The 13552-nt window shown below is 37.6% G+C and overlaps 2 protein-coding genes across 2 annotated transcripts; one reads left to right on the forward strand and one right to left on the reverse strand.

Moving 5' to 3' along the window:
• Positions 1-76: 76 nt before the first annotated feature.
• On the forward strand, positions 77-622 carry LOC149025288 (uncharacterized). Its single transcript, XM_089143561.1, has one exon. It carries the CDS (start codon positions 77-79, stop codon positions 620-622), a length of 546 nt encoding a protein of 181 aa, XP_088999687.1.
• Positions 185-7599, reverse strand: LOC149025289 (protein NUCLEAR FUSION DEFECTIVE 4-like). The gene is made up of 3 exons (XM_089145512.1): positions 7078-7599; positions 2728-3638; positions 185-2165 (listed from the first exon to the last, which is right to left on the reverse strand). The coding sequence occupies exons 1-3, from the start codon at positions 7399-7401 to the stop codon at positions 1682-1684; spliced, it is 1719 nt and encodes a 572-aa protein (XP_089001638.1). The 5' UTR covers positions 7402-7599; the 3' UTR covers positions 185-1681.
• Between the last annotated feature and the right edge of the window lie 5953 nt (positions 7600-13552).

The following is a 13552-nucleotide window of genomic DNA, read 5'->3' on the forward strand; positions in this document are numbered from 1 at the left end:
GCTTTATATATACACGAATAGACAACACACCCACCTATATCTCCCAAATTCATTAAGATATCTATGTTCACAAGATATGGACTGGTTCTCCTGGTTATCTAAAACTGAGATTCAGCCTTCACTTGTGCAGGAATACAGCCTTGCTTTTGCACGCAACGAACTTGGGGAAGAAGATATAGCTTACTTTAATCATGAGTTCCTCCAAAGCATCGGCATATCCATAGCCAAGCATAGGTTAGAGATAATCAAGCTTGCTAAGAAGGAGAAAGGTGGAAGCCCACATCCTGTGTCGAGGCTTATTATAGCTGCAATCAAGAAAACCAAGAGGTGTCTTTCCAGTTATATCCACACATGGGTTCATGGTGATGACTCTGCTCTCATGGTTGTCCAGAAGCCTAGTAGTGGTAAGCGTTGGAGAGAAGCCATGTTGAAGAGGAATAAGAGGCAAAGGATGCTCAAACAGGGGAAGTTGATGCTCTCAAATGGAAATCCAGGTCCTAATGGTGGTGGGGGAAGTCCAGTGGCTCACCAAGTCCACAAGGACCAAAAATTCGATGGCGACTCGAGTGCTGCTGAAGAGATCAGGTGGGATGCTTTGTTTCAGGATTTGAAACCAACATGAGTTTCTATTGAATTCTTCTTCCCATTGGAGAGAAACCGTTTTTAAGTAATTGCACCGCCAGAATCTTCGCTTCTGCAAGTAATGTTGGGGTATGAGGTAATAACACACTAAGCTCCATAGGATCTGCTTCTGTCACAATTTCTTTTTACCTATTGTGTTGCTGTGTTAGCAAAGAGAGCATTTGTGAGTCAGGCTTGGTTTTGAATCTTTCTGTAAGCGATTTCAGTGCTTGGTTTCTTTTTAACTGCTAAGTAAGAAATTCAGTGATCGTATCAGCATAAACTATTACTAATCCGCTGAAGAGACTTCATTGCAGAACACGTAGTTGCAAAGCTGTGCAAACCAGCATACAAGAAATAACGTGCAATCCAATCAATCTCATTTATTTATTTAGGGGATGGGAGAGAGAGTGGGGGAACACAATCCAATTAATGTCACAACCACCATTAACAATGGGAGCACAGTTGAGAGTTATAAACCCACAGATACAAAGAAAAAAAATCTGCAGGAATAAATAAATAATGAGCTTCTACCATTTATATCCTCGAATTCCACTGAAGACCGTATCTCCAAGTTCAAAATTTTACACACAGAAAATATGTAATAAATCTTCCTCCAGTCTTAACACCATGGGTACCAACCACCCTTATATTCGCAATAGTACATGATTGAATGGATCACCGGTATATGAAACACCCACTTTCTACAATAAAGATAGGTGTAAATAAGGCTTTAAGACAAAAATTGGCACTCACAAGTCACCCCAAAAAAAGAATTGGCACACCAAGCATACCTATATCTAAATCCAATACCAGTAACATCTTTTGCTTGACAAGCATGAAGATGCATCAAATAACCAAGATGGGTGAAGAAAGCTTTCCATGCAGCAAAACACACCCAATACTGCAAAAAATCTCCAACAAGAACCCTAAATTCTCTAAATTTCGAGGGCACATGCACAGATTCAAAAACAGCTGAGGCAGCCAAGGTAGAATGTACTCCCATATAAACAGTTTACCTTTATTACTATTCAGGGGCAACAGAACATTGAACTCCCTATCAATGACCTGCATTTGGGTGACGGAAGGAACCGCCGGCATATAGCATCTGATAAACAGGTTTGATTCTAATACTGATGATTAAGCTCAGCACAGATCCAAGACCACAGAAACCGGCTAGGACCAAAAATGTAAGCCTAAAGCAACTAGGACCCAAGCAGGAAGCACTTTTTTCAAGCAAACCCAAGGCGTGCTGTTTTGCTGCCTCTTTATCGTATATATAACCAGCAAGAAGGCCTGAGAATAGAAATGCACCAAGAGGATTACCAATCCCTATGAAATTGTAAATTATACCAAAGTTCTTCAAACCGAAAAGCTCAGAGGCAGTAGGAATCATTATAGAAAAGTGAGCCCCATAGCAGATCCCAAGTAAAGCAATTGCTGCATAGAGGGTACCACTGAGAGCTGAAGCGAACAAAAGGTATACAAATATCATGATTACTTGCATGAATGACAGCCAAACTGTTCGAGGGATTGTTTTTGATCTGCAAACAGAAGAATCTCATACATCAGAACAAACTCATATAGGTTCATAAAACAATATGGAAGATGCCTGTAATATCTTATCTAGATGCAGCCTCATTGCTAGTTTGCTACACAATAGCAATGTATGGTTATACCAACACAGCAAGCCCTGAGTGTAGATACCTCACTGATGAGATCATAGTGCAAGGATCAAATTCATCAGATCATCATAATCATACAATCAATTGCTTTCTGTCAGGTGGTTATTATAGCAGGATAGGAAATAACCAATCAGAATGATTTTGGAATTATGGTCTCCGCAGCAAGAGCATACTAACCTCATTATATTGTATGGATCAGACGGTTATAATGTTAGACAAAGGAAATTCCAAATCCTACTTGTCCCTAATAATTACGTTCTCTTTCCACGAGATATGGCTAATTGATCAAAACAGAAATTTTCAATCACTGTGATTTAATTCTACAATTAAATGCTTAATGCCTATTTTAATTTCATGTAGTTTATTCAAAAGGGATAAGAGTTCCCAGAGAACATTATACTAAGGGGAAAATAGTACTGACCTGACAAAGTACTCAGAAACAGCACCTCCACCAAGCCTGCCAAGAAAATTGCAAAAACTGAAGATAGACAGCAAAATTGTTGTATCATTCACACCCTGTGCAATCCCAATCTGCGCCAGATTATTGAGAACAGTAATGCCTGATCCAACACCAATGAAGTAAACCAAGAACAGAAGCCAGAAATCCGCTTTCACAATAGCTTCAAAGAACTTAAAATCATCTCCTCTCCTTGGTCGCCTCTTTCTCTTCACTGCTCCCTCTCCTTCAGCTAGGAGAACAGCAATGCTGGAAGCATCATCAGTTTCATCTAAATGGCCAAGCTGTGTTGCTGATGTAGATGGTGTCAACAATGGCTCTGTTTTGTCTGACTTGCCTCCATCTGCAGTCAGACTCTCTGAAGAGCTAAATGGCATGTCAAGTATACCCGATTTCTTATGATCAGATGGATATAACGTCATCTTTACTGGGATTGCAAAGGGAGCCATGAGAATGACAACCATGATAGCAACAAAAATATAGGAAATGGGAGCACTCAAGTCGAGCACATTTTTCAATAAGTTGACTGTGAGAAGATATATGCTAAGAACAATACTGGTAGCTTGGACAAAAAGAAAATGACTATCTTCTGCAGGATCATCTTCCGATGCAGGCATACAAGGCCGAACAAGATACATTATTGCAAAACATACAAGAGGGACACCAAGTGTGAGGAACAGCAAGAGCTTCGAAGAAGAGTTCTGCAGCACTGCACTGTAGATCTCCGTATAAACTGCAGCAGATAATCCTGTATATCCTTTGAGAATGCCAGCAACGATGCCCCTGCTGAGAGGGAAGTTCCGCATGTTAGTTACAAGCCCAGCCGTGTTGAACCAGGCACTACTGTTAGTGGCGACACAAAGAGCAAGCCATAACTGCCATAATGATGACACTGATGTAAGATAGACGTACAGATACAGCCAAAAACAATATTCACAATGAAAGTAAGATATTAGGCAGCATAAGTAAAACAGGAGAGACAATAGAGAAAATCCGTTGAAATTGCAAACAATAAATTACCTAGACGTGAGGCATGAAAGAGACTAAAGTGGTATGCTATAGATAGTTATCATAGCTTTCTGATCATTTATTAGCATGATATTTTTACTCAGTGAACCTCACTAGTTGACCACATCAAGCAGGTGCAGCTTAAAGCTCTTGTGTTTGAGGGAATCCAATACAAATCAACTAATTGGATGATGCTAAACCGATTTTAGACTGGATCTACACATATCTGCTCCCAACACTACTTACTAAATAAGAAGGAATTTGTTGGGATCCTACTCATGTAACAGAGGGAGACCGACATGAAAATTTATGATGATAGAAGTGAAGAGAGCTCCATTTTCTCATGTCATCTCACATCAAATGGTTAGATGTTAAACAGGATTGGAAATGGAAGACTTAATGGACCCAAAATGCTGGAGGCTCCAAGAATTTGTTACACAAAATTTATTTTTTTGACTTTTTTTCTTTTCTTTTAGGGCTGGTTTCTTCATTTTCGGGGAGGGAAGTGGGGAATGGGTTTATTTGAGGTGCCAACATGGGACATTATGTTAGTCTAACATAGAGGTTCCTATATCCAAGACTTTTTGGTACCAAAATATTGAAGGGTTTCGGGAATTTATATTGTTTGTAGGACTAAAAGGTCCCAAAAGTTTTGAAACAGTTCACAAATTGGTACTTTTGCCAAGATAATATATTTGTGGGAAGGATCTTGCTCTGTTCTACTCACTGAAGCAAGACAGTCAGCAGCAACCTATTGTTTGGAACACAGATCTTTCACCAATTAACCATGCCAACACTATTACCCGTAACCCAACAAAATCTCAAATTATTATACACTAGCAAATGAATTTCCACTCTCTAGAGCAGGGCCTTAATGCCCTGAAGACTTTAGTTGTAATCAGGTTCCCAACAAAAGTAGCCATACCATTGTATCCTTCTGGCAGTGTACAAACACTATCAAAAAGGATTCCATGAAGCTGAAGTCAAGGTTTGAGAAACATAAATACCATGTCATACAGTTTACAATCTCTAGCCTCATTCTAGAGAAAAGGGTAAGGAAGCTAACTCTCACAAAGAGTTTGATTTATGGAGCTGAATAATAGTTTAGCACTGATCCTTTCATCATGAAGGAATACGACATATGACAAGTTTCGTAGCTTTGTAGCTTTGATATTTAATTACTTAAGTCAAACTTCAGAGTCAAGTGTATTCATGTCTACTGAATATTTCTTTAGGCAAAATAGATCATGACTGGAGTTCAGAGGTATCTTAAATATCCTGTTCTGCTAATTAGCAAAATTCTGAAATCAAATAAATACAGAGACAAAACAAAACCCTATAATCAATCACTGCAACCAAATTAATTGGCTTATAATCCTTCAAATCCTGAACCTGGAACCTGCCCCATTCTTACAACCTATTCATTTGTTTTTACCCAATCATCAGTGAAGAATCCTTAATCCAATCATTGTCACTTATTCTACCAATTCTGACATCTCTAATCCAACACCAAAACTTTCCCACCAGGGCTGGTTTTGAGCATGGTGAAAAGTACGTTAATGTTGAGCCAAGTAAATTATAAACAGAATAGCAGCTGGGTGTTTGGTCTGTCCTGTAAACTAGAAACCAAAGTGAACTACCTAACTCTAAAATTGTTTTGAGACAATGAGTTGGCCATCCAAATTTATAATGTCATGCAGTTCCCAGGATAGTAAGCAAAAATACTTTCCAATAGACAGTCATTGTTTTGTGCATTTAATTGCCTATAAAATTTAATTTCCAAAAGAAGAGTTATTTCCACCCACACATTGTAGGGTCTGTTAGTTCTACTTTGCTTACGTTTTATTTTCTTGGGGAACCAAACTCCCAAAATAGTTCTCACCTTAGGTTATGTTTATTTTTCTGTCCCCGACTATACTCACTTTGCTCGCATTCGATGCAAATCAGATAAAACCAGGTCCAACCCCCAATTAATTTCATTTTCCCAACCCAATCCTCAAATTCCATTTCAATGCACCGTCATTGCATCATATGTCGATTATAGGTTGTAGGTCTTCCTATCCTGCATAAAACCCAAAAAGCATCTACATCCAATTACCATAATATTATCAATAACAAGTCGAAAAGAAATAATATTTGACTCATTATAGCAGTGATACCAAAGTCTTAACCACCTAAAGGCAATGAATTTGATAGCTGAAACTCAATTCTGCAGCTTACTGCATCACCCATTTAGTAGAATGTGAGTTTCACTCCCAGTTTCTAGTACTCTAGAAGCAGCAATTGAATCTTCCCTACTTCTTGGAGGATCTTGCTCCTTATTTTGGCTAAAATAGCATAAAAAAGCAGCTTAATGTATCTCCCAAATTAAAAACCAGTAACCATCCTTAGGCATATCTTCAGATAAGGTATTGTAAAAAAGTTGTTTTGTAGGGGGGGGGGTTTAAAGAACCCAAAAATTCCAACTGGAACTTTTACACCAGAATTTCTACCATATTATTTGATGAGCCCTTAAAGGACAATCACAAGAACATATATGATCCTGTAATTTGCCACACAAATCCAGACAAAAGAAGAAGAAGAAGAAGAAGAAAAATATATTTCTTCAGGGTGGAGAGGCCGAGGAGTTTACTAGATCATGCTGCTAGGTCAAAAGTGCAGACACATATGCATATATCCTAGCTCACTTATCTAACAAAAATAAATAAGCAAATAATTCAACTCAAAGACAAAGGCCATGCTTGGCATTTGTCTAGCGATTGGATGAGGATGATCGTTGTTTTATTTTAACCATGCACAGATGACTATATTATCCAAAGGTCCAACTGATTATTTGAAAATCCAATGCTCATAGGGAGATCTCATTATACTCGTTAATCCGGAACCGAAAAAGTACAAATTGGTTTATTCATGAATCATGACTAGGATAAAATCAATATCAGTAAGTACGCAACACAAGTCAATAAACTGCATAATCAAGTGCTGAAACTGCAAAGCCAACTACCACTACCACAAACTAATAAATCCCTGAAGCGCAGACAAGATTTTTTTTACTCGTTGTCCAAAAGATAGGTTTGCTTTTCAGTAGCCCATCGATCGCATTAAGGAAAATAAGTGAAGAAACACATTAAAACATGCTAGAAAAACCATTGATCATTAATGCACAATAACCAGATCAAATCGTCCTCTATCCTGATTAGTAACCAATTAGAGGACGAGGATAAAGAAAGAAAAAAAAGGATTAAACTTTGGGAAAAATAACATAAAAACAAATCCTTAAATGATCAAGGGTGGAGATGAACTGACCAGCCAGTAAGGCAAAGACTGAACTGTCTGGCTTACAGCAAGCCAAATAACTCCATAACCCAAGAAACAAGAGCAAGCTCCAATGAAGAGAATAACCCAAGGAGGAAGTATATTGCAGACGACACCGGGAATGATCCCAAAATTCTCACCAATATCATTGGCAACTCCAAGCATGGTGAGCTGCTGTTGGTTGAAACCCAGAACAGATTTCAAAGAATGTGAATAGAGAGGGAAATTGTAACAGTTCCCAACAGCCACCTGAACCCAAACACTGGATCCAAGACCCACCCATGGAGGCCTACTCCCTGCTTTCAGAACCACCATTTTGGTTATTCTCAGAGTGAGAAAGAACTAATGTGGCTCCTGAAACAAGTCCCTCTGTGTCACCCAGACTATACTCTCTTGCTCGTCTTTGGTACTTACGAATTACGATTCATTTTGCCTCTCTTCCTAGCCTCTTAATTCCCTTTTAAGACAAAAGCGACACAGAGAGAGATGCGTAGAATATAAAACAATTTTTTCGGTGGGAGAGTTGGAAGGTACCCATTTTAATTTTTTTCTAGGCAGATGGGGTAAAATGACAAAGACACTCCGTGTTCCGTGTTCCTTGTTTGCTTCTTTCTTGTGCTTTTCACAGAGCAAATGGTGATATGGGACGGAATGTGAAGGTCATTTGTACAACTAGCAATGGTAAGAGGTGTCATTTTGATTTCGATCTGACGGTTAAGACTCCATTGATAGGCCTAAACGTTCCTGTTAGCTCATTTCAGACACTTGTCAAGTTTACAATGCTTAGGTAGGTGGTTGCCATGCCATGAACGGTGCAAATTTTAGGTAAACTCGTAAGATTGATATGATGGTCATTAACATCTTTTATTTTTTGATAATGATGGTTGATTTGAAATATAAATTTCTTTAAGCAAATTGCTTCCCATCTCAGAAAAGTTACCTAATTCATTCACATCCCATTTTATGTCTTATAAGCATACAGTTTCAGTTATGTGAGAACCATTAGTGTTAAAGAAGGAATACTGTTAAATTGCGAACTTGGGTTTGTGTCTATTAGTTTGAATACTACTTAGATTGATCTCTGTAATTCCAGGGGCTGTTGAATGAAACAAATCCTAACCTGAGCATCCAAGAGCAACTTCAAAGGGAATCGAGTTGTAATCATAGTAGATGATGTCTGGACTGAAAAGCATTAAAGAAGAATAACACGATGATTAGGAAACTGTTCACAGAATGGACCAAAGTGTCCAAAGTAAAAGTAAGTCCAACTTTTGGTTGTCTTTTCTTATAAAATATAAAAAGATTGTGAATGTATTAAAAAGTAATTTGCTCAATTTTTTTTGAATATTTTTACTTTTGATAATTTAATAAAAACAATTTTTTTCAAAAAATTGTATTTTTTTTAAAAATTATGTCTAGAAAAAAATTTTAAAAAAAGAAATTCAATATTTAAGAGGTGAATTGACTTCTAGACTTTGACATAGGAACAAGACACAAACATGCTTTCTCTTTCAAAAAGTCATGTAAATATACAAAGATGAGCAAGATTCCAAATCAGCTCATGACATTCTTTATGTTCTTGTCATTCTTAGGACATTTTACATTCTTTTTTAAAAATTTTCCTTTCATTAGTGCCGATGAAAATTTTCTCAGAAAAAGGGAGACATAAACTAGGATATGGGCTCCGTTGTGAAAATCTTCATTGCTAAATCTTGATCACATGTTAGATGATTTAATTCATCATAAATTTAGATGAGATCTCAAAAAAATCTAAAAGTATTCTTAGAATTACTTAAACTTCTCATCATCTTGCTTGCAGCCCATTATAGAGGCCACTGAAAACTATCATTTTCATGGTGGGCACCTTCTCATTCTCTCCACAATTGTTTTGAAGGCGAGGGTTTCTATAATTAGATTTATTTATTTGTTTGTTAAGCGAAAGTAAAATTTCTTAAGTTGTGAGCTTCCACTTTGTGTGGCATGAGTCTTGCTTTTCATCTTTCTGGCCTTTTTAATTTTGACCAAAAGTGTAGTTTTGTTCCACTTAACACAGTGACAACCATGGTTAACTGAAACATAATTTAGTATAAGCTGTCATGTCATAGATTCAAAGGTTTTTTTTTTAATTCGAAGGTGGTACATAAACATCATACATGTGTGGGCCACTGCAGCCCCAGGGCCCCAGAGTGAGAGAAGCATCAAGAGCACAACATATACATCAAAGGCCCACCACCCACTAAGCAACTCGGCCCCCCAGAGTTTAATGATTAATATCCTTAGTGAAACTTTAGTTTATGATTTATTTCCTCTCTGGGCCGCAGGAAATGATCTGTTGAACCAGGTTCAGCTAACCAAAAGTTGAGTAATGGATTCCCCAAAAAAATGAAGAGAAGCCCAGGAATCCCGGTTGAGGCTTGTTGTGATGCCCACCCAAGAAAGGTCCACAAGCTTGGCTTGTTAGGTTTATTTTGAGACAGGTTTACTTCCTCACTGTGGTAGTTATAGGTGTCCCAATTCCAAAATCATTTGTGAAGTTGTAAAAGGGAATCCAACATTGTGATTGACACAAAATTGAAGTAGGACTGGGGGTTGAAGAGGAGAATTTTTTTCAGATTGAAAAAACCCACCTTTTAATTAATCAAGCAAAGGTTAGAGATAATCAAGCTTGCTAGGAAGGAGAAAGGTGGAAGCCCACATCCAGTATCCAGCCTTATTATAGGTGCAATCAAGAAAACCCAGATGGGTTCATGTAGATGACTCTGCTCTCATGGCTGTTCAGAAGCCTAGTAGTAGTAAGCGTTGGAGAGAAGCCGTGTTGAAGAAGAATAAGAGGCGAATGATGCTCAAACAGGGGAAGTTGATGCTCTCAAATGGAAATCAAAAGGCTGCAGCACCTACCAATGGTGGTGGGGGAAGTCCAGTGGCTTAAAAATTTGATGGCGATGCGTATTGGTCTAGTGCTGCTGAAGAGATCAGGTGGGATGCCATGTTTCAGGATTTGAAACCAACATGAGTTTCTATTGAATTCTTCTTCAACTGGGGAGAAACCATTTTCAAGTCATTGCACTGCCAGAATCTTGGTTTCTGCAAGTAATGTTGGGGCATGAGGTAATAACACACTAAGCTCCATAGCGTCTGCTTCTGCCACAGTTTTCTTTTTCCTATTGTGTTGCTGTGTTAGCAAAGAAAGCATTTATGAGCTAGGCTGGTTTTGAATGCTCCTATAAGCTATTTCAGTGCTTGGTTTCTCCGAGTAAGAAACTCAGTGATACGTACGTATCAGCATAAGCTATTCTCACCCAAATGAACTGCAGGCAATGGAACCTTTACTAATCCACTGAAGAAACCTAATTGCAGAAGACTATGTTGCGAAGCTGTGCAAATTAAACAGCATTCAGGAAATTAGGTGCAATCCAATCAATCTCATTTATTTGTAATATTTTAGGGGATGGGAGACACAGTGGGAGAACTAATTAATGTCACAACCACCATTAACAATGGGAGCAAAGTTGAGGCTTATAAACCCACAGATACAAAGAAACACTCTGCAGGAATAAAGAAACCCCCACTATTCAATTTGAAGTAGGCGACAGAGGATAAATCATCAACAGTATATAATGAGCTTCTACCATTTATATCTCTGAATTCCACCGAAGAACGTATATATCCCCAAGTTCATGATTTGTAATAAATTTCTCTCAAAGTCTAAAACACAGAATGAAGCCAAGGAAGCAGCAAGACCATACATGATAGTGTGCAATAGCACCTCGATGTCTATGGCACTCAACCTCATTTAGAACCACCTTCATTTTGTTATATAACCTTGGATACTAATTAAGATTTCCAATTTTCAGCAACTTCATTTTTTCCGAATGTTTGACAATTATCCTTATATATGTTAATTTATACAATGAAATAGTCAATACTGATACAATCATCAGATCTATATAAAAATAGAGGCATTATACAAATAAAAATAAGAAAATGACACCAACTTATTGGAGTACTTTAATAATTAATCTTCTTTTGTAAAACTTTGGTTCATGATTCATTATAGTGTGGACACTTTTTAAACCACATAATATGTGTAAAGTCATTCTACTTTAATTCTGTAAGAGATTTTCATTTGTTATATTTTTCAAAAAGAAAAGGAGAATGGGAAACACTATCAAATTGCATGATGCCAACACCTAGGCAAATGAGCGTGAAAAATGCTACCATTAATGAAATAAGAAAAATAGCATTAGCGTGTTGCCGCAGGTTAATGCAACCACGAACAAGGAGACAATTATCTCTTTGTCTCCCTCTCACCCTGAAAAACCAAAAAAAATATATAATATTATTAGAATACATCCATAAGTGCAATATGCCTTGCCACATTAGTGATGAAGTCACAATTGCAACAGTATGCTCTTGACCTTTCAAACCCCCTTCCCCTTCTCTTAAATATGGGTTTCTCTCATCTCTAGATGTATTAGTAGTTTTCATGGAAAGGGAGTATAAATTTTGTTTGTACACACTTGTGTTAAAGAGTTGAATGAATCCTCTAGGGAAGGTGCCATCATGGGGACTGAGAGAGTCCTCTCAGTTTTTTATAGGATGACACATTTGCATTATCTTGGAATATGACTGGTCTCCATAGTTGGATGGGTTCAATTCTTATTGGCGGCATATGTAATATCCCTATTCTTACCCAAACTTTCAGTCAATTCTTTTTGAGGTAAAAAAATCTCAATCCGATGTCTGCATTTTTTTTTCTATAACAGTTTTTGTACATTTATTGCGCACGCGGCCCTGAAGCAAAACTCCAGTGATAGTGAAAGACGTACGAAATGGATTTCGGTGGCTTCTAGCCTCTGTTTTTGATGCCTTGGAGCATACAGTTGTGGTTTGGAGAATCTTATCCTTGTTGAACGGCGACTGATGAGGAAGACATGAGTGGCGCGCACGCATGTAACTGATGAGGCATCTGTGAGGTTCCTGTGATCAAATGGACAAAAAGTGGGGTTCACCCCCATCATGTCCACAACCAACTTCGCAGGAAGAAACACTGAGCCTTATCTCCAGTCCTCATCATCTCTTCAGTGGGGTTCACCCCTGATGTCCACAACCAACTACCCAGGAAAAAACAGTGCCTGCTTGTTCCCAGTCCTGATCATTCCTCATCACTTCATCCTTTAATTTCAGACCCACTCTTACACCTGAACATCTAATTGTGTACTTAACCGTTCGATCGCTAGCTCATATCCCCTCCTCTTGCAGAGAGCGGTTCCTGAAGCCTCCAGGGTCCAATTTCCGCTACTACAGATAGATTCCAAATTTCCCACACATCCTCCATTGACAGAAGTCAAGATTATACACGTAGAAATGATTTAAATGGATACTAGAAAGTCTGAATTCCATTTGTACGCATACCTCTCTGGGAAGTGGGAAGCACATCCACTTAATTGGATTGATTCGGAAAAAAAATTCTCTGCTGTGTTGTATTTTCTTATTAAATTATTGACTGAGATTAAAATTTTAATTTTAAATTTAAAAATTCTCAATAATTTTGTATTTACTTTGTTTTTTCAATCAATCATTGGGTAGATATGTACACTATTTTGCACAGCGGATGATATTTTCCAATTGATTCAGTTTTTTGTGTTTAACGCTTAAAGACACAATTTGTTTGCTAGAATAAAAGTGAAATAGAAAAAAAAATCATGAAATCTAAAAAGTATAGTTTATTTAATTCATGAAGTGAGAAGTAAACAAATTTTCTTAATTTAAAAAAATTAATTAAGAAAACTTGTTTAATAAAATGGCATCTTAATTTTTTTAGTTTCATGTCTTTTCAAAATTCTTTAGAATAAGTGTAACTTTGCAGAAAAATATAAAAATTAATAAATTAGAATTTACATTTAACATTTTTTCAGAATTTTTTTTTCTTCTTTTCCATCTCTTCATTCCATTATATATTGGGCCAAATATTATTTTTTTCCCACTCTTAAGAATTAGTTGATTTGCTCTGGCATTCATTCCATGTTACATTCAGCCGCAATTGGCTCGTCGAATCACCAAATCCGTACGCACGACGACAGGTGGAAACACCAGTTACGGATCTCACCAGACAGATTCCACCTGGACAGCCCAGATGTATCATTACACTCTTACAAAAGGACCTACGCTAAACTAAAGATAGCGATAACACACCATAACCGCCGCCCAAGCACTCTCTTGACTCATTGAGTCATTTCACAGATGACCCCATGTCATTCCACATTTCCACCCCTACAGTGGTCCTCTCTATGGAAGGTTCTAGCGCTGAAGGAATTTAATTAAGCACCTCCATGCTTTATCCCTTCATTTTACCCCAAAAGATTACTCAGCTAATAATTAATCTTTCTTAGGGAATAGATCATGAATTTGATCTGTCGTAGATGTTATGCTCTCTATCCCTAATACAAAACCATCGATACTAAAA

This window comes from Hakea prostrata, chromosome 2, assembly GCF_041222555.1.
Source record: "Hakea prostrata isolate BN-2017 chromosome 2, UWA_Hpros_2, whole genome shotgun sequence".
Taxonomy (NCBI): domain Eukaryota; kingdom Viridiplantae; phylum Streptophyta; class Magnoliopsida; order Proteales; family Proteaceae; genus Hakea; species Hakea prostrata.